The 26,119-nt window shown below is 37.3% G+C and overlaps 1 protein-coding gene across 2 annotated transcripts in view; it reads right to left on the bottom strand.

Annotated features, from left to right (window-relative positions):
* LOC143023841 (peroxidase-like) overlaps positions 1–26,119 on the bottom strand; it is a 724,944-nt gene that overhangs the window by 111,464 nt on the left and 587,361 nt on the right. Inside the window, exon 15 of one of the 2 annotated variants that reach the window (XM_076182481.1) lies at positions 7,025–7,860. The exons of the other annotated variant lie outside the window; for it this stretch is intronic. Within the exon in view, the coding sequence (XP_076038596.1) occupies positions 7,734–7,860 (127 nt within the window). The 3' untranslated portion in view covers positions 7,025–7,733. Of the gene's footprint in view, positions 1–7,024; positions 7,861–26,119 lie in introns of those variants that run through there. 2 annotated transcript variants of the gene reach the window in all.

The following is a 26,119-nucleotide window of genomic DNA, read 5'->3' as shown; positions in this document are numbered from 1 at the left end:
CAACCACCCTTCCACCCACCACCCTCTCCCATGTGTACTTATGCTTGACCTTTTTCCTAAACACTATATTAGCTATCATCAACTCTCTTTCTAAACACATCTCTATAACTCCCCATTATGAATTTTACCTGGCACTCCACACTTCCCAAATAATCTATTGGTTCATCCTCATTGAGATCTCCCAAAACCACTACACTGACAGACCTTGGAAAACTTTCCAACCTCTTTTTCCTCCGCACTATTCTCACTATCAGGTTCATATGCACCTACAAAACCTACATCTCACCAATTTCATCTTCACCCACAATAACCTTGAAGATACCTCATTCCATTCCACCATACACTTACCTATCTCCTCACTTATTTCACTCCCAACACCCCCTCCCCCCTACACTCCGAAACTCAAAATCACCCCTCCCTTTCAACTTGGTTTCACCTAATGCCAACACATCCATTTTCCTTCTCATAAACATACTGCCTATCTCTTCTCTTTTACTCTCATCTGTTCCACACCTGCACACATTAAAAGACCCAAATCTTAGGGTTCTAGCTGGAAAACTCCTTCCAGACCATCTTTTGCTTTGATTTCTTATAGGAATGTACCTCTCAGGGTTAAAGAGAGCAGGATACCAAATCTTAGGGTTCTAGCTGGAAAACTCCCTCCAGACCCTCTTTTGCTTTGATTTCTTTTAGGAATGTACCTCTCAGGGTTAAAGAGAGCAGGATGCCTAATACCATTACTCCTTCCTGTTTTAGCCACCTTTACGACCCATGTAGGAAGATCTGACATCAATATTCTTTCTTCATATCTTTCAGATATGTGAGAAAGCTTTAGGAAAGGGTTAGGATGCTTTTGGGGCCTTTATGAATTTGGAAAAGGCTTATGAAGGTAGACAGGAGGGCACTGTGTATTGCAGATATATGGGTTAGGAGGAAAGCTGGTAAGAGCAGTAGAGCCTGTGTTAGAATTAGAAACAGAGAGAGTGAGAGGTTTGAGGTAAAGGTGGGACTTTGCCGGGGATTTATGTCACTATGGCTGTTCAATTTATACATGGATGGGGGTGTTGCGAGAGGTAAATGCAAGGGTAATGGACCAGGGATTGGAGATGGTTAACCCCTTCGTTACCGACCCGTCGACCTTACATAAACAAATGTTTCATACCGTCCCACGAATGGGTGGTGTCTTATGTTTGTAAACACAGACACTTGCCACCACGTGGGTAGAAATAACCCAGAAACCGAGGCCTTGAGAGCCCTCAATACACACAGCTTATAACTGTGACATGTGCGTGTCACAGGGAGCATGCTCGGTTCCTGGCGGGTGCACTCAGCCATGACACGCAGGTGTCACAAAACACACATCCAATACTCAAGGGGTTAAAGAGAAAAATGGGAGATAAGCCAGTTGTTTGCTGATGACACTGCACTTGTAGCAGGATCAGAGAAAGGATTAATAAATTTAGTGATGGAGTTTGGGAAGGTGTGTGAAAGAAGGAAGTTGAAGATAAATGTGAGTAAAAGGTGATGAGATGTACAAGGGGAGAGGATAGCAGCAAATTGGAAGTGAGAATTAAGGGAGGGATACTGAAGGAAGTGGATAGCTTAAGATACTTGGGTGTGAATGTGGAGAAAAAGGAACGAGTGGAGGTGGAGGTAGATTGTAGATTGAGAGAAGTAAGTAAATGCCTTGGGGGATCAAAAATTGTAAAGAGAAATAGACATTTACAAATGGATGCAAAGAGGATATCGTATGAATGGGTTATTATGCTAACAGTACTGTATGGGGCAGAAACACGGAACATAAGAGAGGACAAGTTTAAATGTGTTTGAGATGAAATGCCTAAGAAGTATGGTGGGGGTTACAAGGCTGGAGTGAGAAATGAGGAGGTTAGGAGGAGAGCGGGGGTGCAAAAGGAGTTAGGAGATAGGGTTGATGAAAGAGTATTAGGATGGATAAGTAAAATAGGTGTCAAAGGCAGAGGTAGAGGGAGTGAACATGAGGGGGCAACCAAGAATGAGATGGATGGATGTGGTAAAAGGGGCACTGGGAAAGAGGGGAATGTCTGTTGAGGATGGAAGGGAGAAGTCAGAAGATGGGGTGAGAATAGTTGTGTGTGGATGATGAAAGAATTTCTCACCATCTTCTCATTTTTCTGCATGAGGGGATGGATGGAGGGGGGTTGGTGTCACTAATTATATGAAGCTGCCTTGTTGTGGATGTGCTGTCTTGCTACATTGCTTCTGACCCAAGGCAGTGGGCGAGAAGCAGGGATGAGTCATCCAGGAGCCAAGAGAAGAGGGAGGGAGGGGGGGTGAATGTAAGTAGAGTATGTGGGGCTGAAATGGGTGGGAGTGGATTTATGCCTTTGACTTTAGCTACCTCCTCTGTAAGGGGGAAAGAGCCACTGGTATATATATATATATATATATATATATATATATGTATATATATACAGGTACTCCTCGTTTAATGACCTACTCAGTTAGCGATGACGCAGAGTTACAACGGGCTTTATGACAGACGTTTAACGTAAATCTCCTGAAGTTACGATGTCATGTACGATAATTAAGTTGGCTGAGGCAAATTTGTATGATATAATTGAACTTGTACGGTGGATATTAGCTGTGAGGTAAAGTGTTCTGAAGCTTAGGTCTACATTACCATCCTGCAAGCTGCAAAAACTACCTGGGGTACAGTATATACCGGTAGTGGTAAATTTTTAGTTTCGACCATGGGCGCAATATAGCAGTAGAAAATTAATTATTAATTTTGTAAATTATAATGTATCAACGTAATATGCAATTTTGTGAGCGGAAATAAAAAAAAGGTGCTAAAACAAATTTCGTAAGTAACGAAGTCATGTCGGACAAATGGTACACCACGTTATGAAAGATGCCGATGTCGAAGAAATAAAAGGATGGTGAATTCGTCTAACTTACTAACCTGACCTGTGTTTGATAAATCATTACCTGCAAATTAAATGTCATCCGGCTCGTCTTCGTTGTCGTCGTCGTGAGAGACGTTGGCAGACAACAAGATGGCGTCCCGAGCCTATGCTACCGACTTCGTTCATTAGCATATTTTCTTGTAGCATGGTATTTTTTACTTTCATTTCCGCCCACAAAATTGCATATTACGTTGATACATTTTAATTTACAAAATTGATAATTAATTTTCTATTGCTATATTGCGCCCATGGTCGAAACTAAAAAAAATACCCCGGTATTCAATATGGAATGTCAGCATATGCGGATTTGGTCATATACGGTAATTTCAGGAACCTAACCACCATAAATAAACAGTAAATAAAGCTTTAATGTACTATATAAAAGAGGGAAAGTACACGGAAATAAAGATACATGTATTGCTGGACATTGTAAATACAGTACATGCACATATATGTATACACTTTCGCTTAACGACCAATTCGGTTAACGACGGCGCGCTGGTCCCAATTGTCGTCGTTAAACGAGGAGTGGTTGTATATATATATGTGTGTGTGTGTGTATTTACCTAGTTGTATTTTACGGGAAGGGGAGCTATGCTCGTGGGGTCCCGTCTTCATATCTCATTTTATCTAAACTATTTTTAAATTCATGTATTGCTTTTGCACACACCACTTTCTCATCTAACTTGTTCCAACTGTTTATTACTCTGTGAGGAAAGCTGTTCTTTTTCAAATCTCTTCTATAGCTGTCTTTTTTCATTTTCTTTCCGTGTCCTCTTGTATTTCTATCATCCCATTTTATCAGATTCTCTCTATCAGTAATTTCTATGCCTTTCATGATTCTGTAAATAGCTATCAAATCTCCTCTCTTCTTTGCTCTAGTGTCTGTAGTTCAAGTTTTGCTAGTCTCTCTTCATATGATAGTTTTGAGAGTGTTGGTGCCAATTTTGTAATTGCTCTTTGTATTCTTTCAAGTTTTTTTATACATTTTTTTGTACTTGGTGACCATATCGTTGCTGCATATTTCAATCTTGGTCTTATCAGGGTGATTAGAATTTTCTTCACCATTTCTTCATCCAGGTATGTAAATGCAACTTTGATTGTTCTTATTAAATTATAAGTTTCTCCAAAAATCTTATCTATATGTTTCTCAGGTGACATATTATTCATAATAATGACTCCCAGGTCCTTCTCATTTTCTACTTTTTTAATTCCTTCTCCCAATTTATATGATCCTGTTATTCTGTTTTTGCTTTTTCCAAATTCCATTATACTACACTTTTTTGTATTGAACTCCATCTCCCACTTCCTACTCCATTCCTGTACTTTATTTAGATCACTCTGTAGTGATAGTTGGTAGGGTCTTCTTTATTTCCTCCTTTATATATAGGTACTATATTTGCTTTTTTCCAATCTTCTGGAACTTTTCCTTCTTTCAAGGAACTGTTTATTATGCTATGTATTTTGTCTGCCAGTTCATTCCTGCATTCTTTCAAAATCCAGTTTGCTATTTCATCTGGTCCATGCGATTTTCTGACATCAAGATTACTCAAGTGTTTCAATATTTCGTTCTTTGTTACTTCTATTTCTTTCATGGGAGGGACTTTCTCTTTCCATTCGATCTCTTCAGGTTATATGTTCTCCCATGTAAACACCGATTTAAAATGTTTGTTCATAATTTCTGCCATTTCAATTTCCTCTGTGTATTCAACTCCTCCTTGTCTTAATTTCTCCAAGTCCTGTTTGTTTTTCAATTTGTTGTTTACAAATCTGTAAAATAGTTTTGGTTGATCTTTACACTTTTCTATGACATCTTTTTCATATTTTCTCTTTTCCTCTCTGCACGTTTGTACATATTCATTTCTATAACAAGTATATATTTTCCATTTTTCAGGCCTTCTGTCTTTTTTCCATCTGGTCCAAGCTTTGTCTCTTTTGTCTTTTAACTCCCTACAACTTTTATTGTACCGGCATTTTACATATTCTTTTTCTTGTTTTTGTCTTGGGACATACTTTTCCACTCCTTTTTTTGTAAATTTTTGTCAAAATATTCCATTTCTCTTCCACTGTTGTTTCTTCTTTGTATATTTCTTCCCAGTTTTCTTGTTGAAAGAATTCTCTTACTTTATCAAAGTTTGTTTTTTCATACATCATTCTTCCTTTTCTATATTGTTCATTTCTTTTCATGTATTTTTCTTCATTTAGTTCCAGTTCAATCAATATGTGGTCACTTTTACTTATTGGTGTTTTATATTCAATCTTGTCCACTATTCTAGGTTCAGATGTAATTATTAGGTCTAGTCTCGATGGTTCTTCCTCATTTCTATACCTAGTGTTCTCCTGTATCCACTGTGTCATTGTATGGTCAGTAATCATCTCAAGTAGAGCGTTTCCCCATGAGCTGTCTCCACCCTTTACTGTCATCTCTTCCCAGCAGATTTCTTTGCAATTAAAGTCGCCTATCATAACTATTCTTCCTCCATCTTCCATTATCTTATTTAATGTTATCTTTGTGTCCTCTAACATACTTTTATGTTCACTCTCTTCCCATGAGGCTGTTTTTGGAGGCACATAATTTATCACAAACTTTCTGCTCTTCTTATCTCTGTCTTCCACTTTGATCATAATCGTCTCTACTGTATTCTTTCCATATGTGACACACCTCACGTTTATATCCTTCTTAGTCAGGAACATAACTCCACCCCCTTGCTTTGTCTCTCTGTTTCTAATCCAATAATTATATGCATCATGTCCTACACTGCTGGGTGGTAGTGGACCTTTTAATTTTGTTTCTACAATTCCCATTATGTCTGGTTCTTTTTCATTCAAATAATCATTCAGCTCATTCAATCCTGTTATTAATCCATCTATGTTTGTGTAAGACACTCTTAGTTTTCTGCCACTTCCATTCTGTTCTCTGTTTCCCTATTGTTTTTCTCTTGTATGTCGAATTGCCTTAGTTTCATATTCACTACTCTCCAATAGAATCTCTCTTTTTCTGACTCTGTTCTGTTCTCGTTTTTTTTTTTCCCTTAGCTTCAAGTCTTTTCTTTTTTTCTTCCTCTCTTTCCTCTTTATTCATTTCTCTTTTTATCCATACCTTTTTATAGTGTTCATTTGTTGCTAGTTTCCCTGTTTTGGATAAGATATTCTCTGCCATCGTTTGTGACCTGAATTTAATCTTAATTGGTCTGGTCTTATCGGTACTATACTTTCCAAATCTGAACTTCTCTTCGATTTGTTTCATTATTTCTGGTTCATCTTACTGAACTAATTGTAGTAAACTGCTTACTTTTTCATTTTCCTCTTTGATTCTTGAGGTTCTATCTGGGTTATGTTTCTCTTCCATTCCTAATATAATTATACATTTCTTTTTGTCTGCTAAGTCTCTTACAATATTCTCCTTCTGTCTCATCACTTTGATAACTGAGTCTTCAGTTTGTTCTTTCATTTGCTGTTTAATTATATCAGTAAATGCAACTTGAATTTTCCTGTATCTTCCTCCACCCCTCTGCCTCTTTTGCTATTGTTTCTTTATTGTCTTTATTGTTCTTTTTTAATTCTTTATTCTCCTCTTTTACTTCTCTTAACTGTCTTTTTAGTTCTTCTATTTCATCAGTTAAGTTTTTGTTTGCCTTCTCTAGTTCTTCCAATCTTTCAACTTTTTCTGCAAGTTTTGACATTTTACCGAACCTAATCTCCCAATATTCAGTCATTTGTTCAAGTCTTTCCTCCAGTTTTGCTAGTCGGGGGAGGTTGTATCCGCCTCCCCCTCTTTAAATCCTTGGAAATTATTATCCTCACCTTCCATTGAATTGTTCTTATCTATGTTTCTAATCTTTACATTTTTGTTAGACATTTCGTCATCACTACATTGGTTGGGACCTCTTTTGTTTACATGGCGTCTGCCTGCCTGGGCCAAGTCCTCTCCTTCCTCATTTCCTTCCATTTCCCTCAGTAATCCCTCCCCTTCTCCTTTTTCCTCACCTTCCCACTACACCATGAGCAATTTCCCCCCCACCCTGTAAATACAATAGGTACTTCCTTTGCTTTGGGATCCACGAAAATTTCACTTTTTCTTCAGATCGTTCTCTACGCCGTCCGTTCGGTGGAGTGTGTGTGTGTGTGTGTATGTATTCTTTCTTCCCCCTAACACAGGGGACAGGGGCAAAAATTGAAATATATACTCAAAGAAATGGTACAGGAAAAATCAAGAGGGGGTAGACAGCATAACAGATGGACAGTTGTAGTACACAGTAAAGTAGCATCATTTCTCTATGAGTAGAGATTTCCTCTAGAATAAACAAAATGATGTGTGACTCTGGTCTATAGGGGCATGCCATGCAGTCCCTAAAGTATTGGCTGCATGCTATTTTGCAAATTATACTACACAATAACATGTACCCAATACCCTAGACAGGGTAAAAAAAAAAATGTTACATGTTTTATATTGGTTAATGCCAGGTATTTTCCTTCAGTTGTGTGGAATTCTTTTGGTAATAATAGGGGCCAAGTTCACCATTTTGATGAGGTTAAAGAAAAAGGTGTGACACAAAAGTCATACAGCATTCTTGTTTCCTTTCCACAATATTCAAATTACCTGAAATTTTGCCAAAGATCCATCTTGCCAAAGGCCCTATTCTAAAGAGAGACTGATAATAAGAACAGATAATTGGACTTTTCAAAAAAGTTCTTACAGATGTAACATTGATAGAAGGTGGTAGGTGGGTGGTGGGGTGGTGGTGGTGAAGGTTGTACTGAAGTTCGAAGGAAAGATAGTAGGTCTCAGGTAGTCTCGCAGAGGCAATGGAAGGGTGGGCAGAAGTTGTTGCCTGGGTGAAAACAATTGGTGGTGCACCAGCTGGCAATCCCGGGCAGGTTTTTCCAGGCACCTGTCCCACGGCATTTCAGGCTGAGAATACAAAGCTAATAAGTAAAGGCAAATAATGATGATCTAAGTCACTTCCACATGGTGGCACACTTTATACTTAAGATTATCCCATGCAAGTTCATTAACCTATGGGTTTATCCAAGACCAAAGTTCATAAAGTATGTTAACATGATGAATGGGTTACAGTTTTGGATACATTTATACGAAACTGTCAGACATGGTCCTGTGATACAATGTCTGTATGATTGAGTTCATACAGATATTGTACAATCATAAACAACAATGAGTACCTTGTCTCATACATTAGATATCTTAATAACAGCAATGATCTTTGGACACACCCTTAGGGCTCTCTGAGAAGAGAACTGGACTGCTAGCTGTTTAACCACTTCAGTATGACTCAAATTCTTGTGCGCAGCATCAGCTGCCATATGTAATTTGCATCACACCACTCACATAAAATATAAAGTAACTGCTGTATTACTTGTTATCTTTTACTCTGAGTAGTAATAAACACAGAAAACATGATCAAACTAGTTCTCAGAATCCAGGGATAACTCACAACTACAAAAATATTTATACAATCAAGATGCTGACACTGGCATCCTTGTGTACCCACTCGTGCCTCATGACACCTACGTATGCATCATCATACTAAAGTGGTTAGAGAGGGTGTGTGGCTTGTCTTTATGTCATTGATGAGTACTTTTTGTGAGAAAGTGAGGAGTGAGAGGTCTTGGGCATGGTCAGGAGACTAAGTGCTGACCCACCAGGTCTGTATTTTCAGACTGATGGTAAATTTGGTGACTGCAAGCAGGCCCATGCAGAAGGGGGGTGCTGTGGGTGCCCGAGCACCTGCCCCTTTGCCCTGTGCCCCGAAAGTGCCCTTCACAAAAATATATAAAAACTAATGAAAAATTATTTCTCACAGGCTTTTTCCATTTTCTTACCATTCAGAAATTATAATGTGGAAAATTGTGTTGCACCCTACTGGATAGTTGCCAAATACGAATAATACAAAAGAGTGAAGTGCCTAATTTCCAGCCCAAAGCACCTGCCCCTTGCAATGTCTGTGCACGTTACTGACTGCAAGTCTAATCCCATTAGAGTGGGAAAAAATTGTTTAACAAAAGATGCACAATAGCAAAAGAAAAGAAATTATGCATGAAAAAGTCAGGGAAAGAAAAGAACAAAGAGGACATAAAAAAATGAAACAGAAATGAATACACAAGAATTAGAAAAGAGGAAGAAAGTCATCAAAGAATTGGTGCAGTTGATACATGTAAAGATGTGCCTAGTTTGTTTTACAGATTTACAAATGGCAAGCTGAGGCACAGAGAAAGGATCTCAAAGTCAAATGTTGAAGGTGTAGTACATATATAATTATATATATATACAAAGGATTACAAAGGCGGAGCATGCCGACAGGAGACCTTTTGGTCCATATCTAGGTTGGATGTGAAAAAAAAAATAATAATAATAATAAAATAATAAATAAAAACCATAATAATGTAAATAACAAATAAAATACATAAATAAATGCATAGGTACAGTTAAATAATAAACAAACAGGTAAATAGTAAATAATAATAAATTAACATATAACTAATAATAAATGAAAATCAGACAGACAAATGATAACAAAACAAAAACAAATAATATAAGATAAATCATAATCATTACAGCATTTTGCTTAGGTGTTTATCTAAATGATTCTTAAAGCTTCGAACTGAACTACATTGCACCACCTGTGCAGGAAGTTTATTCCATTCATTAACTACACGGTTGGCAAAGTTGTTTCTAACTACTTCCAAATTGAATCTATTTCTGGACAGTTTGAGACCATTGTTTCTTGTCTGATTCTCATTCAATGTGAAAATTTTGTCATTTTTTATGTCAATTCCCTTTAGAGTTTTAAAGACCTATATCAAGTCACCTCTGAGTCTACGCTTTTTTAGGGAAAACAGATTCATATGCTTTATTCAATTTTCGTATGATTTATTTTTGATATTTGGAATCAGTTTTGTGGCTCGCCGTTGTACTTTTTCCAGTCTGTCAATGTCTTTAATGAGATTCAGTGACCATACGGAAACAGCATATTCCAAATGTGGACGAACTAATGATTTATATAGCTTGTTAATGAGTGATGGACTTTTGAAATCAAAAGATTGCGCAATCAGTCCTAGAATCTTATTTGCTTTCTCAGAGGCTGAAATACACTGCTTAGATGATTTGAGGTCGTTACTGATAATTATGCCGAGATTTTTTTCACTATCCACTTTTGTTAAGGAATTTCCAAATAACTTGTAATCGTACTTACTGTTATTTTTACCTATGTGCATTACCTTGCATTTACTTGTGTTAAATTTCATTAGCCACTTTTCAGACCATTGCTGTAATCTATCTAAATCTTCTTTATTATCTAATTGGTTTGAGTGATCATTTGCCACTCTGCATAGTTTTGTATCATCAGCAAATTTGAAAACAGTAGATTTTAGTCCATGGTCTATATTATCTATATATACTATGAATAGAAGTGGCCCAAGAACAGAACCCTGAGGAAGTCCACTTGTAACATTTTTCCATCTAGATGTTTTTCCATTTAAAACAACTCTCTGTTTTCGACCATTCAACCAATTACTAGTCCAACCTAATAGGCTACCACTTATTCCTTGTAAAGCTAATTTAGTAAGTAGTCTTTCGTGTGGGACAGTATCAAAAGCTTTTGCAAAGTCTAGATATATTAAATCTATATTGTTTCTTTTGTCATAATTCGAGATAACTGTGTTGTAGAATTCGAGTAAGTTAGTCACGCGAGAACGTTTCCGTTTTAAACCATGCTGGCTATCATTTATCAAACGGTTACTTTCTAAATGATGTTCGATAGCATCTCTGATGATAGTTTCCATTATTTTTCCAACGATTGAAGTCAAACTTATAGGCCTATAGTTATTTGGCTTCTTTTTGTCACCTTTTTTGAATATGGGAGTAATGTTAGCTAGCTTCCATTCTCTTGGGACATCTCCGTATGTGATGGATTTCTTGAAAATAATTTCTAATGGAACAACAATCTCATTTTTCATTTCCTTTAAGATTCTTGGATGCCAACTGTCGGGCCCTGGTGTTTTATTAACTTTGAGTTTATCTATACACTTTTTAATTTTTTCTTTTGTTATATTTACCGTAGTAAGTTTACCCTAGACTTTTCACAGGTTTCAGTTTGGAATTCACTTTGAGGTGTTTCGTTTATGGATACCGAGCTAAAATAATTGTTTAAGATATTACACATTCCTTCATTTGAATATTCAAGTTGACCGTCAGCAGATAATAGTGGACCAATGTGATTCCTAACAACCTTTTTATCTCTAATGTAACTATAGAATTCTTTGGGATTCTCTTTGAATTTATCAGCGATGTTAATTTCGTATTGTCGTTTTCTTTTTCTTATTGTCTTTTTTAAACCTCTCTGTATTGATACATATCTTTCATAGTCATTAGATGCACCCAAGCACTTATATTTCTTATAAGCCTGTCTCTTTTTAGCAATACTTTTTTTAGTTTCTTTGTCGAGCCACTTTGGGCGAGCCTGATTTGGGGGACGTCTGTCCTTAAAAGGAATGTAAGTTTGAATCATCTTGGTAAGCGTATATTGAAATATTTCCCACATCTGATCTACAGGTCTTTCGTTTAATTTTGCTTCCCAATCTGTAAGCTGAAGCTCCTGACGTAGTCCTATGAACTGAGCTTTACTGAAATCGGGTATTTTAGAAACACAAGTACAGGTACTCCTCGTTTAACGACCTACTCGGTTAATGACAACTCGGAGTAACGACGGGCTTTATGACATTCGTTTAACGTAAATATCCCGAAGTCACGACGTCGTGTACGATAATTAAGTTGGCGGAGGCAAATTTGTATGATGTTATAAATGAACTTGTACGGTGGATATTAGCTGTGAGGTAAAGTGTTCTGAAGCTTAGGTCTACATTACCATCCTGCAAGCTACAAAAACTACCTAGGGTACAATATATACCGGTAGTGGTAAATTTTTAGTTTCGACCAAGGGCGCAATATAGCAATAGAAAATTGATTATTAATTTTGTAAATTATAATGTATCAACGTAATATGCAATTTTGTGAGCGGAAAAAAAGGTGCTAAAACAAATTTCGTAAATAACGAAGTCATGTCGGACGAATGGTACACCATGTTTGTTATGATAGATGCCGAAGTCGAGGAAATGAAAGGATGATAAATTCGCTTAACCTAATCTAACCTAACCTGTATTTGATAAATCATTACCTGCAAATTAAATGTCATCCGGCGGCTCGTCCTCGTTGTCGTCGTCGTGAGAGACGTTGGCAGACGACAAGATGGCGTCCCGATCCTATGCTACCGACTTCGTTCATTAGCATATTTTCTTGTAGCATGGTATTTTTTACTTTCATTTCCGCCCACAAAATTGCATATTACATTGATACATTTTGATTTACAAAATTAATAATTTTCTATTGCTATATTGCGCCCATGGTCGAAACTAAAAAAATACCCCGGTATTCAATATGGAATGTCAGCATACGCGGATTTGGTCATATACGGTAATTTCGGGAACATAACCACCGTAAATGAACAGTAAATAAAGCTTTAATGTACTGTATAAAAGAGGGAAATACATGAAAATAAAGATACATGTATTGCTGGACATTATACATACAGTTGTACGTATATGTATACACTTTCGCTTAACGACCAATTCGGTTAACGACGGCGCGCTGGTCCCAATTGTCGTCGTTAAACGAGGAGTGGTTGTATCTATTATAAATTGTTTAGGAGTTTGAATCTAAGTTGTGATCGCTATTTGCAACAGATTCACCGACTTCTACATCAGTTACCATGCTTTTGCAGCTAGTGATCAATAGATCGAGTAAGTTTCCATATCTTGTGGGCTCTTTTACATGCTGAATTAAGTAATTGTCACCAAGAAAATCAATCACGCGACTACCTATATGGCCATGTTCAAGGGTCATCCAATCAATGTCAGTAAAATTGAAATCACCCATTATCAATAAATCCCGGTTGCAGAAACTAGACAGTTCTTGAAATAACAGTTTGTCGTCTGCTAATGATAATGTCTTTGGCCTATATATTACACCTATATTCATTTTTTGTCCATTTGTTTGGGTTAACTCAACCCACAAACTATCATATGCATCCTGTTTCACTTTCTCTAAAACACAAGCATGAATATTGTTTTAACGTACAACAGAACACCCCCACCTTTCTTGTGGTTTCTATCCTGATGAAAGTGTTTAAATCCCGCTTTTGACATACACCTGTATTTCTTGAAATTTGTTCCTAATACTACGAGCATTAAAGTACATGGTTTTAAGAAACTCGTGATTATTTCTTTTTGACACATTTTGAGTTTCAATATCATGTCTTACATTATCATTTTGTTTTTTATTTATACCTTGCTCTATATTATTATTTGGTCCTTCATTGACATTAAATGCCTCATTAACATTTCTCCCATCAAAATTAACATTTCCCCCATCATGGACATCTGGTCGATCATGGTCATCCGATCTCTTTTGCTCATTTTGTCCCCCTACGTCACCGTGATTCACGCCGGCCTCCCGTCGTTCATTGACATTATGTCCGGCATCCCTTCCTAAAATTATATTTTGTCCTCCAGTGACATTATATCCTACCGTGATATTTTTTCCTCCACTATAATTACATCCCATCGTGACCTTTTGTCTTCCACTGTCATTACACCCTATAATGATATTTTGGCCTTCATTGACATTATGTCCGGTATCCCTTCCTAAAATTATATTTTGTCCTCCACTGACATTATATCCTATCATGATATTTTCTTCTCCATTATCATTACATTCTATCGTGATATTTTGTCCTCCACTATCATTTCTTCCCATCGTGATCTGTTGTCCTCCACTGTCATTACATCCCATTGCAACATTTTGTCCTATGACATTACATCCTAATGTAACATTTCGTCCTCTAGCAACATTATATCCTAAAATTATATTTTGTCCTATACTGGCACATTGTTCTACATTAATGCTATACTCTACACTGTTTTCCCAAGTACATTCTATTTCACCCTCCCTTTGGACTTCTACCCTAAAAAAGGAGCTAATTCATTACAAACTTCCACAATGAGGTTTGTAAGAACATCTTTGCCTCTGTGGGTAAGGTGGATCCCATCAGAAGCTTTAAGGTCATGGCACCTAGAAAAGAGATACCAAGGATCAAGAAAGTGGTATCCCAATTGTGTGCACAACTGCGATATCCTATCATTGATCCCTATGGCTCTACTGTTCCAACACGAGCCTGCGTAGATCCTCGGGAGGATCCCACAGACTACGTGACGGCTCCCATGTTCCTTCATCTCCTGAAGGAGGACCTTGTAATTCCGAACAAGCTCCTCTGATCTCACCCTACCTACATTGTTACTTCCCGTATGAACAATCGTAACCGTGTTCTTCCGTCCTTGCTCCCTGATGGACTGGGTACAATTGGCGATCCCACGGCCCGGTTGACATACAAGCTTGCAACGTCGCTTAGTCTTCCGCTGCAGGATGTCGTCATAGCCTCGCACCATGGAGTCCCCCACCACCAAGAACTCCTGGTTTTCAGCCACTTCATCCTCCAGTAGAGCAAAACGATTGGCTAGAGCCAGCGGTTGCTCCACAGGGCACACGTCTACCGAACGTGGGCTCGACAAATGGGACCCCACGGAGCGCCACTCATTCACGGCAGTGACAGTAGGGGAAGAAGTGGAACGCTCTTTGGGTTGTGGGGAGGGTTCACTCTTCTCACGGAGCGCACTCCTGAGAAGACGAATTTCCTCCTCACACATCCTGAGATGGACCTCTAGGTTCACGCAATCCTCACAAGCCATTTCGCTCCTCCTTTAGCAATAAAAATGGCAAAGAGAAAATACAAAAAAAAAAAAAAAAATCAAAGCGGTCTATAATAAACTAAATACGTGAAGCTTACTCTGCTTACCTTATACTATTTCTCCCACCTTTGGAGTACAGTAACAGAAAACTGTTTTGAATTTAAATAGAACACTACACTTTATCTTATATCTGTAACTGTATAGCGCTATACGTATACAATTACAAAAAACACAACACAATCACTTAACACTATTCGGAGATATAAATTTCACAGGTATTCGCTAGCTGGTGTCTGTGCAGAAAAACGAGGTCTCTAGCTGAGGTCACGAACGGACTGAGCTGAGGTCATGAGTGGACTGACTGAGCTGAGGTCACGAGTGGACTCTACTGAGCTGAGGTCACAAGCGGACTGACTATATAAAATCCAATCTGTATTCAATTAGACTTTGTAAAAAAAAATCTTAAACAGCATTAAAGTAAAAGAATGTAAGATGAATAAGCTTCTAGTATGCTTGGAAAACCCTGTCTGTGTTGGTTGCATGTTACTGTAAGTTAAAATTGCTCAGTACCATGCAGCTGATACTTCAGGGTCTATATGAGAAGAGAGCTATGCTCATCTTGACCCGTCTTTGTATCTTCCGGCATCTAGTTTATTCTTAAATTCTTGTATAGTTTTTGCACTCACTGTTTCCTCATCCAATTTATTCCAGATATCTATCACTCTGTGTGGGAAACTATTCTTTTTCAGATCTCTTCTATAACTATCCTTTTTAAGTTTCTTTTCATGATCTCTTGGTTTTCTTTTGTCCCATTTTAGTAAATCATCTCTATTGAGGACTTCCATCCCTTTCATAATTCTGTAGATGGTCAGTAGATCTCCTCTTTCTCTTCTTTGTTCCTGGGTTGGCAGTTTCAATTTGGACAATCTTTGTATGTCAGTTTGAAGAGTGTTGGTGCTATCTTTGTTGTTGCTCTTTGAATCTTTTCTAATTTCTTTATATTCTTTTTAGTACTGGGTGTCCATATTGTCGCTGTGTACTCCAATCTTGGTCTTATCAATGTAATTAATATTTTCTTTACCATTTCTTTATCCAAGTAGTCAAAGGGCACTTTCATTGATCTTAATAATTTGAAGGTTTCTCTATTTTGTTGATATGTTTGTCTGGTGCCATGTCATTGCTGATAATTACTCCCAGGTCCCTTTCTGAGTTAACTTTCCTTTTTTAACTTCCTTTGTACCAATTTTACATTGACCCAATATTCATTTTTACTTTTTCCAAATTCTATTATACTATACTTCTTGATATTGAAGTTCACTTCTTACTTTTGACTCCATTCTTAGACTTTATCCAGGTCTTTTTGTAGTGATTTACAATCTTCCTCTGTACTTAGTTTTGCATCATCTGCAAAGAAGTTCATATAACTTTCCACATCTTTATCCATGTCATCTACATACTGGTATATGGCAAACATTATTGGAGCCAATGCAGAATCTCACTACATTTTTTGTTATACCAGCACTTTATGTACATCCTTTCTTGTTTCTTCTTTGGTACATATTTGTCTATTCCCTCATAATTTTCTTTTAATATGTTCCAATTCTCTTCCATCTTTGTTTCATCAAGAAGTTTTCCCAGTTTACATTTTGAAAGAATTTTCTGAGCTTCTTAAAATGTGTTTTGTTGTATATTTGTCTTCCTTTTCTATGCTTCTCATTTCTTCTCAAATCAATCTGTTCTTTTAGTTTGAACTCTATTAGTATGCAGTCACTCTTCCCAATTGGTGTCTTGTATTTCAATTTACCCACATTTAAAGGCTCTGCTGTAAATATTAAATTGTCTCATGGGTTCTTCAGTGTTTCTATACCCAGTATTTTCTTTTACCCATTGAGTCAATATGTATTCAATGGTCATATCCAGTAGAATATTTCCCCAAAGGTCCTCTCTACCTTTCACTGTCATTTCTTCCCAACATATTTCTTTTGAATTAAAGTCACCCATAATTACTATGTTTCCTCTTTTCAGTAATTCAATTAATGCATTCTTTGTGTCTTCCAACATTTTGGAATTCCAGATAGATTGTAAATTGGATACTGAAAGAATGCATGGAGGAATTAACAAACAAAATATACAATATGATTAAATTCTCACTTCAAGAAGGAAAGGTGCCACAGGAGTGGAACAATGCAAATATTGTACCGATTTATAAGGGAGGAAACAAAGAAGATCCATCAAATTACAGACCGGTGTCCCTGACAAGCACAGTAGCAAAAGTTTGCAAAAAGGTAATCAAAAATAGATGGGTTAAACATTTGGAAGAAAAAACTATATTGAATCCAAATCAATTTGGATTCTGACAAGGAAGATCATGTACAACAAACTTGATCTGCTTCTACTCGAGATTAATATAATACACGAGAGAGATGGTTGGGCAGACTGTGCCTTTCTGGACCTACAAAAGGCATTTGATAAGGTACCACACAAGAAACTAATAAGGAAACTAGACTCAATAGGTGGCATCAGAGGAAAATTATTGGAATGGATGAAAGACTTCCTGACTGGGAGGAAAATGAGAGTAGTAATTGGAGATAAATTCTCAAATTGGGAAAAAATGATAAGTGGTGTCCCGCAGGGATCAGTACTGGCCCTGATCATGTTTGCCATATACATAAATGACATGGATGAAGGATTGAGTGTTACATGAATTTCTTTGCAGACAACGCAAAAATACTGAAGAAACTAAAAATGGAGGAGGACTGCAACTCATTACAACAAGATTTGGACAAGATCTGGAAATGGACTCCAAAGTGGGAAGTGAAATTCAATATCAAGAAATGTAGTATAATGGAATTTGGAAAAAGTAAAAAGAGAATATTGAGAGATTAAATTGATGAAGAAGAGGTCAAAAAAGCAAACTCGGAAAAAGACCTTGGAGTGATGATCAAAAAAGACATGACACCAGACAAACACATTAATAAAATAGTTGGAGAAACCTATAATTTATTGAGGTCAATAAAAGTGGCATTTTTCTATTTGGATAAGGAAATAATTAATAAAATTCTAACTACACTAATAAGACCAAAACTCGAGTATGCAGCGACTCTATGGACACCCAGTACCGAAAAGAATATAAAAAAAAATTAGAAATAATACAAAGAGCAACAACAAAACTGGTACCAATCCTTTCCAAATTGACATATGAGCAAAGACTGTCCAAATTAGAATTACTAACTCTGGAACAAAGAACGGAAAGAGGAGACCTACTATCCATAGAATTATGAAAGGAATGGAAATCTTAGATAAGAATGACTTATTGAAATGGGACAATGGAAAAACAAGAGGACATGAAAAGAAACTCAAAAAAGATAATTACAGAAGAGATCTATAAAAAAAAAAATAAAAAAAATAGCTTCCCACACAGAATGATAGATACCTGGAACAAACTAGACAAAGAAACAAGTGTGTGCAAACACTATTCAAGATCTTAAGAAAAAAATTTATGCCGAGAGATACAAAGATGAGTCACCACGAGCACAGCTCCCTTCCCGTATAATACATACATACATATACCAAAGGCTTTTTTCCCCCTTACATGGGGGGTAGCCAAAAAGAAAAAGGCATAGAAACCATGTTTCTTATAATACAACTAGGTAAATAATATAAGAACATAAGAATAAAGGAGACTGCAAGAGACCATAAGGCCTACACTAGGCAGTTCCATATCCATCACCACCTGTCACCCCATCCATAAAGTTGTCTAATCGTTTTTTAAAACTGATAGTTTCAGCACTTACTACATGGTTACTAAGTTTATTCCATTCATTGACCACTCTATTAGTAAACCAATTCTTGCCTATTTCCTTCTTAAATCTAAATTTGTCCAGTTTATACCCATTACTGCGAGTCCTGCCCTGTTGTTTTATTATGATGACCTTGTTTGCATCACCTTTGTTATAGCCTTTGATCTACTTGAACACTTCTATTAGATCACCCTGCACTCTGCGTCTTTCCAGAGAGTGTAAGTTTAGGTGCCTAAGCCTCTCTTCGTAAGGCAAATTTCCAAGTCCATGTATCATATTGGTCATTCTTCTCTGTACTGATTCTAGTGAATTTATGTCCATTCTGTAGGACGGAGATGGGTCTAACTATCGCTAGATAGAGTTTAATAATTACCTCTGCACTTCTATTCGTTACCGTCCTGGCAATGAAGCCTAATGTTCTGTTAGCTTTATTTCTGGTGCTAATGCACTGCTTCCTGGTTTTAAGGGCCAGAATCACCAAAACTCCCAAGTCCCTCTCGCACTCAGATTTTTCTAAAAACGTGTTATCTAAGTTGTATCTATTTTCGGGGTTGTGTAGCCCTACATTTAACCCCTTGACTCCAAGCCAAAATCTTGCGGGCAGCATTAGCTGCCAAACGTGCGATGTTGAGTCATAATACTCGCATTATAAAAAATAATGTCACTGCTGTATTGCTCGTTCTCTCTTTCACCAGTGAATTTTGATAACCATAGAAAATATGATGAAGCCAGTTTACAGAGTATGGGGGTCACGCAGGTACAACTACAATGAATATAAACAAGACGCCGACGTCGGCATCCTTGCGTCCCCACTTGCTCCTCATGACACCTATGTAGGCGTCACCGTATGGAAAGGCTTAACACGCTACAATTAGAGATATTGAACTTCATTTGCCATTTCACCGACCATTTTAACAATTTATTAAGATCATCCTGCAGAATCTGGGCGTCGTCTATCTCTCCAAGACTGTGTTTTGGGGGCACATATTTTACTACAAATTTTCTGATTTTCATGTCACTGTTTTTGACTTTAATCATAATTATACATATATACTGTATAATCAATTCCACATTATCTTTCTGGTATCTTTGTCACATTTAAGCCTTTCTTAGTCAAAAACATGACTCCTCCACCATGTTTCTCCTTTCTATTTTTCACCCAATGGTTGTATAGACCTTGTCCCACAATATCTAATGGAAGTAGACCTTTTAATTTTGTATCCACAATTCCCATTATGTCTGGTTTCTCTACTGACATAAAGTCATTTATTTCGTTTAGTCCTGAAATCATACCATCTATGTTGGTATATGTTATTTTTAATTTTTTCATTTCTTCTCTTTTTTTGTTTATTATGGTAAAGGAGGCAAAGAGGAGAGCAGATGTGAAATGGGGTAAGAGTATGACAGACAATTTTGAAAGTAATAAAAAGATGTTTTGGAAAGAAATTAAGAGAGGAAGAGGAGGCGAATCAAGTAGAGAAGAAAAGGTAAAAGGTGCAGATGGAGAGATGATAATGGAAGAGAAGGCAGTAAGGGGTAGATGGGCAGAATATTTTAGGGAGTTGCTAAATGTGAAGGAGGATGGGGAGGGAAAGATAGCTGCAGTGGGAAATGCTAAGAAAATGACCATGATGAGTGAGGAAAATGTAACTAGTATTTTCTTTACCATTTCCCCATCCATGTAGTCAAAGGCCACTTTCACTGATCTTATCAAATTGTAAGTTTCTCCAACTATTTTGTTTACATGTCTGGTGTCATGTTGTTTGAGATAATTACTCCTAGGTCTCTTTCTGAGTTTACTTTTATAACTTCCTTTGTAGCAATTTCGTAATGACCAGATATTCTATTTTTACTTTTTCCAAATTCCATTATACTACATTCCTTAATGTTGAAATTCACTTCGTTCTTTATACTCCATTTCCAGACTTTGTTCAGGTCTTCTTGAAAAGTTTTGCAATCATCTTCTTTATTTACTCTCTTCAATAGTTTTGCATCATCTGCAAAGTAGTTTATATAACATTCGATTCCTTCATCCATGTCGTTTATATAAACAGCAAACATCATCGGACTCAATATGGAACCTTGGGGGACTTCACTTATCGTGTTTACCCAATTTGAGTTCTTTTCTCTAAGTACAACTCTCAATTTTCTTCCATTCAAGAGATCTTTCATCCATTCTAATAATTTTCCCTGTATTCCTCCTATTGTTTCAATTTTTCTTAGTAGCTTTTTGTGTGGTACTTTGTCAAAAACCTTTTGTAAGTCCAGGAAGGCACAGTCTGCCCAACCATATCTTTCTTGTGTTATTTCTACCAATCTTGAGTAAAAGCATATTAAGTTTGTAGTACATGATCTTCCACTTCTAAATCCAAATTGTTCTCTTCCAAGTGCTTAGTCCATTTATTTTTTATAACTCTTTCGCATATTTTTGCAATTGTGCTTCTAAGGGATACTGGTCTATAGTTTGGTGGATTTCCTTTATCTCCTCCCTTATATATTGGTACAATATTTGCATTTTTCCAATCCTGTGGTACTTTTCCTTCTTTGAGTGAGAAGTCAATTATCTTGTGTATTTTATCTGTATTTACCTAGTTATATTTACCTAGTTGTAATATGCGGGAGGGGAACTATGCTTGTGGTGACCCGTCTTTGTATCTCTCCGCATCAAGTTTTAGTGAGTTCATCTATGCATTCTTTTAATATCCAGTTCGCTATTTCGTCTGACCCATGTGACTTTCGGACATCAAATTTCTTTATTTGGTCCCTTATCTCTTTCTGTGTCACTGCTATTTCTTTCATTTTGGGGGATCCTTCTTGGTGACCATCATCCCACATTTGTGAGCGTTCAACTGTAAATACAGACTTAAAGTGTCTTGTCAATACTTCAGCCATTTCTACATCTTCTGTGTATTCTTTATTTCCTTCATGCAGTTTCACTCTTTCATGCTTGTCTTTTATGTATGTATGTATGCTTGGAAGTGACTTGGAAAGGACTTGGGACCAGCTGGAATCTTGAATTGGATACTGAAAGAATGTAGAGAACCATTACTAAATAAAATACACCCAATGAAATGTGCCCTAGAAGTAGGTAAGGTCCCAGTGGGCTAGAGATCACTTAATATGGTGCCAGTCTACAAGGAAGCAGGGAGAAACCCCCTGAACTGGTTTGGGTTCCTGATCTGCACTAAAGCATTGTGAAAAAATTGTAAGATAAATGAATTACTTGGAGAAAGGAATCCTGGTTGAAAATAAATTTCAAGTCATAAATTCTTATTGAATACTGGTCAATGTATAGCATGAAAGAAAAGGATGAGTATCGTGAAGAAGGTATTTTACAAGGTCCCACACAAGAAATTAACATGGAAGTTGGAAAATGTATTATATAAAGAGTACACACTGGAATGGATGAAAGATATCTTAAATAGCAGATTTACCTAGTTATATGTTATGGGAAGGGGAGCTATGCTCGTGGTGTTCTGCATTTGTATCTCACAGTGTCTAGTTTGCTCTTAAATTCATGAATGGTTTTTGCACACACTATTTTTTCATCCAGTTTGTTCCAAGTGTCCACCACTCTATGTGGAAAACTGTTCTTCTTAAGATCTCTCCTATAATTATGTTTTTTGAGTTTCTTTCCATGTCCTCTTGTGTTTCTCTTGTCCCAATTTAACAAGTCCTCTCTATCAAGTATTTCTGTGCCCTTCATGATTCTATAGATGGTCAGTAGGTTGCCTCTCTCTCTTCTTTGCTCCAGAGTTGGTAACTACAATTTAGCCAGTCTCTCCTTATATGAAAAGTTTGAAAGTGCTGGAGTCATTTTTGTGGCTCCTCTCTAGATTCTTTCTATTTTTTTTTTTTTTTTTTTTTTTTTTTGGTACTGGGTGACCACAATGTCACTGCATATTTTAGTCTAGACCTTATCAGTGTGACTAGTATTTTTTTTTTAACAATTTCTTCATCCAAATATGTAAATGCCACTTTTATTGATCTTAGCAAGTTATAGGATTCTCCAACAATTTTATTTGTTTATCATAGGACAAGTCATTTGAGATAATTACTCACAAATCTTTTTCAGATCCCACTATGTTTACCTCCTTAGTTCCAATTCTATATTGTCCTGATATTCTATTTTTACTTTTTCCAAACTCCATTATGCTACACATCTTAATATTGAATTCCCCTTCCCATTTCTGACTCCACTTCCATACCTTAATCAGGTCTTCCTGTAGTGATTCGCAATCTGTTTCGTCTTTTACTTTCCTTAATAATTTAGTGTCATCTGCAAAGAAGCTCATGTAACATTACACATCATCATCCATGTCATTCACATAAATAGCAAACATTACTGGAGCCAATACAGATCCTTGCGGAACTCCACTGATCACCTTCCAACCTGAATATTTTTTTCTAAGTACTACTCTCATCTTTCTATCAATCAGGAAGTCCTCCATCCATTTAAGTAGGTTCCCTTGTATCCCTCCTATATTTTCTCTTTTTATAATTTTTTGTGTGGGACCTTGTCAAAAGCTTTTTGCAAGTCCAGGAAAGATGTATTTACCTAATTGTATTTACCTGTTTGTAGTAAACAGGAAAGGAGCAATGCTCATTGGGTTCCATTTCCTACTCTCCAATTTATCATACCTAGCTTTAAATTCATGTACAGTTCCAACTTATTCTATAGCCATGATTTCCAATTATTATATTTAGATTTGAATTCATGTATTGTTCCAGCTTGAACTATATCATCCTCTAAGCTATTCCAAAATTTTATGCATTTATATAGAAAATTGTATTTCTTCACAATCTTTAGACATGTTTGTGTTAGGCAGTTGTCCTCTCTGGCAATACACAGCAGTTCACAACAGCTCACAGCATCACCATGGCAAAATTGGCTTGCACAATGTGAGCTCCCCTAGGACAACCAACCTTGCATAAATGGAGGTAGCAGACTCCAGCAGCTAATTGGTGCAGCACAGGTCATGACCTGAACTGCCAGTATATAACAGCCAGCACAACCTACTAGAGACAGTCAGAGCCTTGGACTTGATGGAGAAAATCTCTCCCACTCTCTCCACTCAATGCCACGGAATGCTGACTGATTGTCTCAGAGCACCACAAGATGAACCTCACTGCTGCCTGCCTCACCATCTCCCACCACTGGCTGCCTCACCATCTTTCACTGCCGTCTCCCTCAAACAGATCACCACCTAGAACTTCTCCACTTTCCCCAGCTGCCAATGCATGGAGCAAACTGAGCATCTTCACTTTCTACCAATGCAACCAGTCTTCTTTCTCACCACCCAACTCCTGGCAAAATGACCACCATGAGCCATGGTCCTGTAGGCCATGCTTTTACAAGAGATGCCCAATCACTCTGTACAATAAACTTGTTCTTCCCCACCAGTGTTTGCCTTCCAGCTAGGCCCACATTGCCACCTTCCTGACATCTAGCATTCCAATGTGGGGTTCCCTGCATCTTGACATCTGACGGCTCAGCATGTCACGGAGAAGTGTGCCTCCCGACTGTGTGACGGCCAACATCGTCACGTTGTTGTGAAAAAAATTATACACACAGCCGCAGAATTTTTATCGTACGCCGCAGATAATGCGCACCACCGGATAACGCGCACCCCCCATTTTTAGGCCCTTCCAACGGAAAAAAGTCGCGCACTATATGCCGGAAAATATGGTAGGTGTCCTATTTTAGTGTCACCTGGAAACTTACTAGCATCACTATTTATCCCGTCTTCTAAGTCATTTATGAACATAATGAACAACAAGGGACCCAAAACTGAGCCCTGGGGAACCCCACTAGTAACATTGCCCTACCCAGATTTTAACCATCTATGGTGACCTGCTGTTTTCTGTTACTGATCCAAGCTCTAATCCATTCTAACATTTTTCCTCCTATGCCATGCCCTTTGATTTTATTTAGTAGTCTCTGGTGTGGCAGCTTGCCGAATGCTTTGCTAAAGTCAAGGTAAATAACATTGTAATTATCATTGTTATCTGATGCCTTATACACTTTAGTGTAAAAGGATAGAAGATTAGTCATACATGACTTACCCTTGGAGAAACCATGCTGTGTGTCACAAATTAAATTATGTCTCTCGATGTGTTCTCTGAGTCTATTTACTAATATTGATTCAAGCGTTTTTCCTATAACCAATGTCAAACTGATTGGCCCGTAGTTGCATATAGATGATTTATCTCTTTTCTTAAAAACTGGAACAACGTTTGCCCCCAAGCAGTAGGCACAAAACCAGTGTCTACCGATTTATTAAATATTTCAGTTAACTGGTTGCAAGTTTCAAATTTACACTCCTTAAGCACTCTCGGAAAAAGTTCGTCTGGACCGAGGGATTTTGTAGCTTTAAGTCTTTCAATCTGCTTGACTACTTCTACTTTACTAATGCTGATATTAGATAGTCTACTTTCTTCATCCCCACTGAAAATTGGATCGCAGTCAGGTACTTTATATAACCTCTCATTAATAAACACTGAGAAAAAATACAGTATCTGTTAAACTCCTCAGTCATTTTTTCCTCCAATTCTATCATGACATTATCATTGTTTTTAATTGGGCCTATTCTTTCTTTATACTGTAATTATATCACATCTTTTTCTTCAATCTTTCAAAGTTGGTAAACATTCCTCATATGGTTTACCTGTCAGGCTGGGGGCCAGTTTGGTTGCTGTCCTTTGTAGATGTATGTCAGCAGCAGTGAAAGATTAAATGTTGGACTGGAAATAGGTTATCAGAGGGCACCAAAGGACTCAGTACTGGCACAAATAATGACCTTTAAAACAATATGATGAATGAAACTGAAACAGGTAGCTATCTTAACTTTTTGCTGATGATGCCAAGATCATGAAAAGAACAAAATGTAAAGAGGATTGTGCATTGTTATGGGAAGACCAAGATATGGTTTGTGAATTGAACAAGAAAAGGAGAGGAATTTCAGTACAAGGCAATGCAAAATATTGAAAATGGGACAAGAAGAAGAAGAGATCATCAAGGAGTCATAAATGGGATCTTAAGATGGTAAATGAGGAAGGCAAAAACAAAGGTTAATGTAGTGATACTGGGAGATCTTAATGCTTGAGTTGATGAATTGACAAATTAAATATTAAAGAGGTTCAAGGTGTCAGGTAAGAATTACAGTGGGAAATATTTTAGAAATGTGTTGAGAAAGTGATTTGATGGTAGTGAACACAGTGTTTCTGAGGAGAGACAAGCCTCAATACACTTGGGAAAAGGTAGAGGAGGGGAGGGTGGTCACCAAAGAGAGGACTGGAAGAGTTCTAGATGTAAATGTCTTCAGTAGAGAAAGCAGAATATTGTCAGATCATCATTTGGTAGAAAGTATATTGAGAGTGGAGGAAAAGTGAGGTAAAAAAGTGCTGAGGGCAAACAAATGAGAGAAAGATAAAGCAAATGAAAAGCAGAGAGTAGTGTGGGATGAGGTGAGGGATAAAGGAGGAACAGGAGTAGAATACTATAATCTGAGAGAAGTGTGGGCTGAGGTGAGGGATAAGGAGGGGCAGAAGTAG

Source organism: Oratosquilla oratoria, chromosome 3, assembly GCF_046742065.1.
Source record: "Oratosquilla oratoria isolate Oo_2021 chromosome 3, ASM4674206v1, whole genome shotgun sequence".
Lineage (NCBI taxonomy): Eukaryota > Metazoa > Arthropoda > Malacostraca > Stomatopoda > Squillidae > Oratosquilla > Oratosquilla oratoria.
This window is presented reverse-complemented; position numbering and strand designations above follow the sequence as displayed.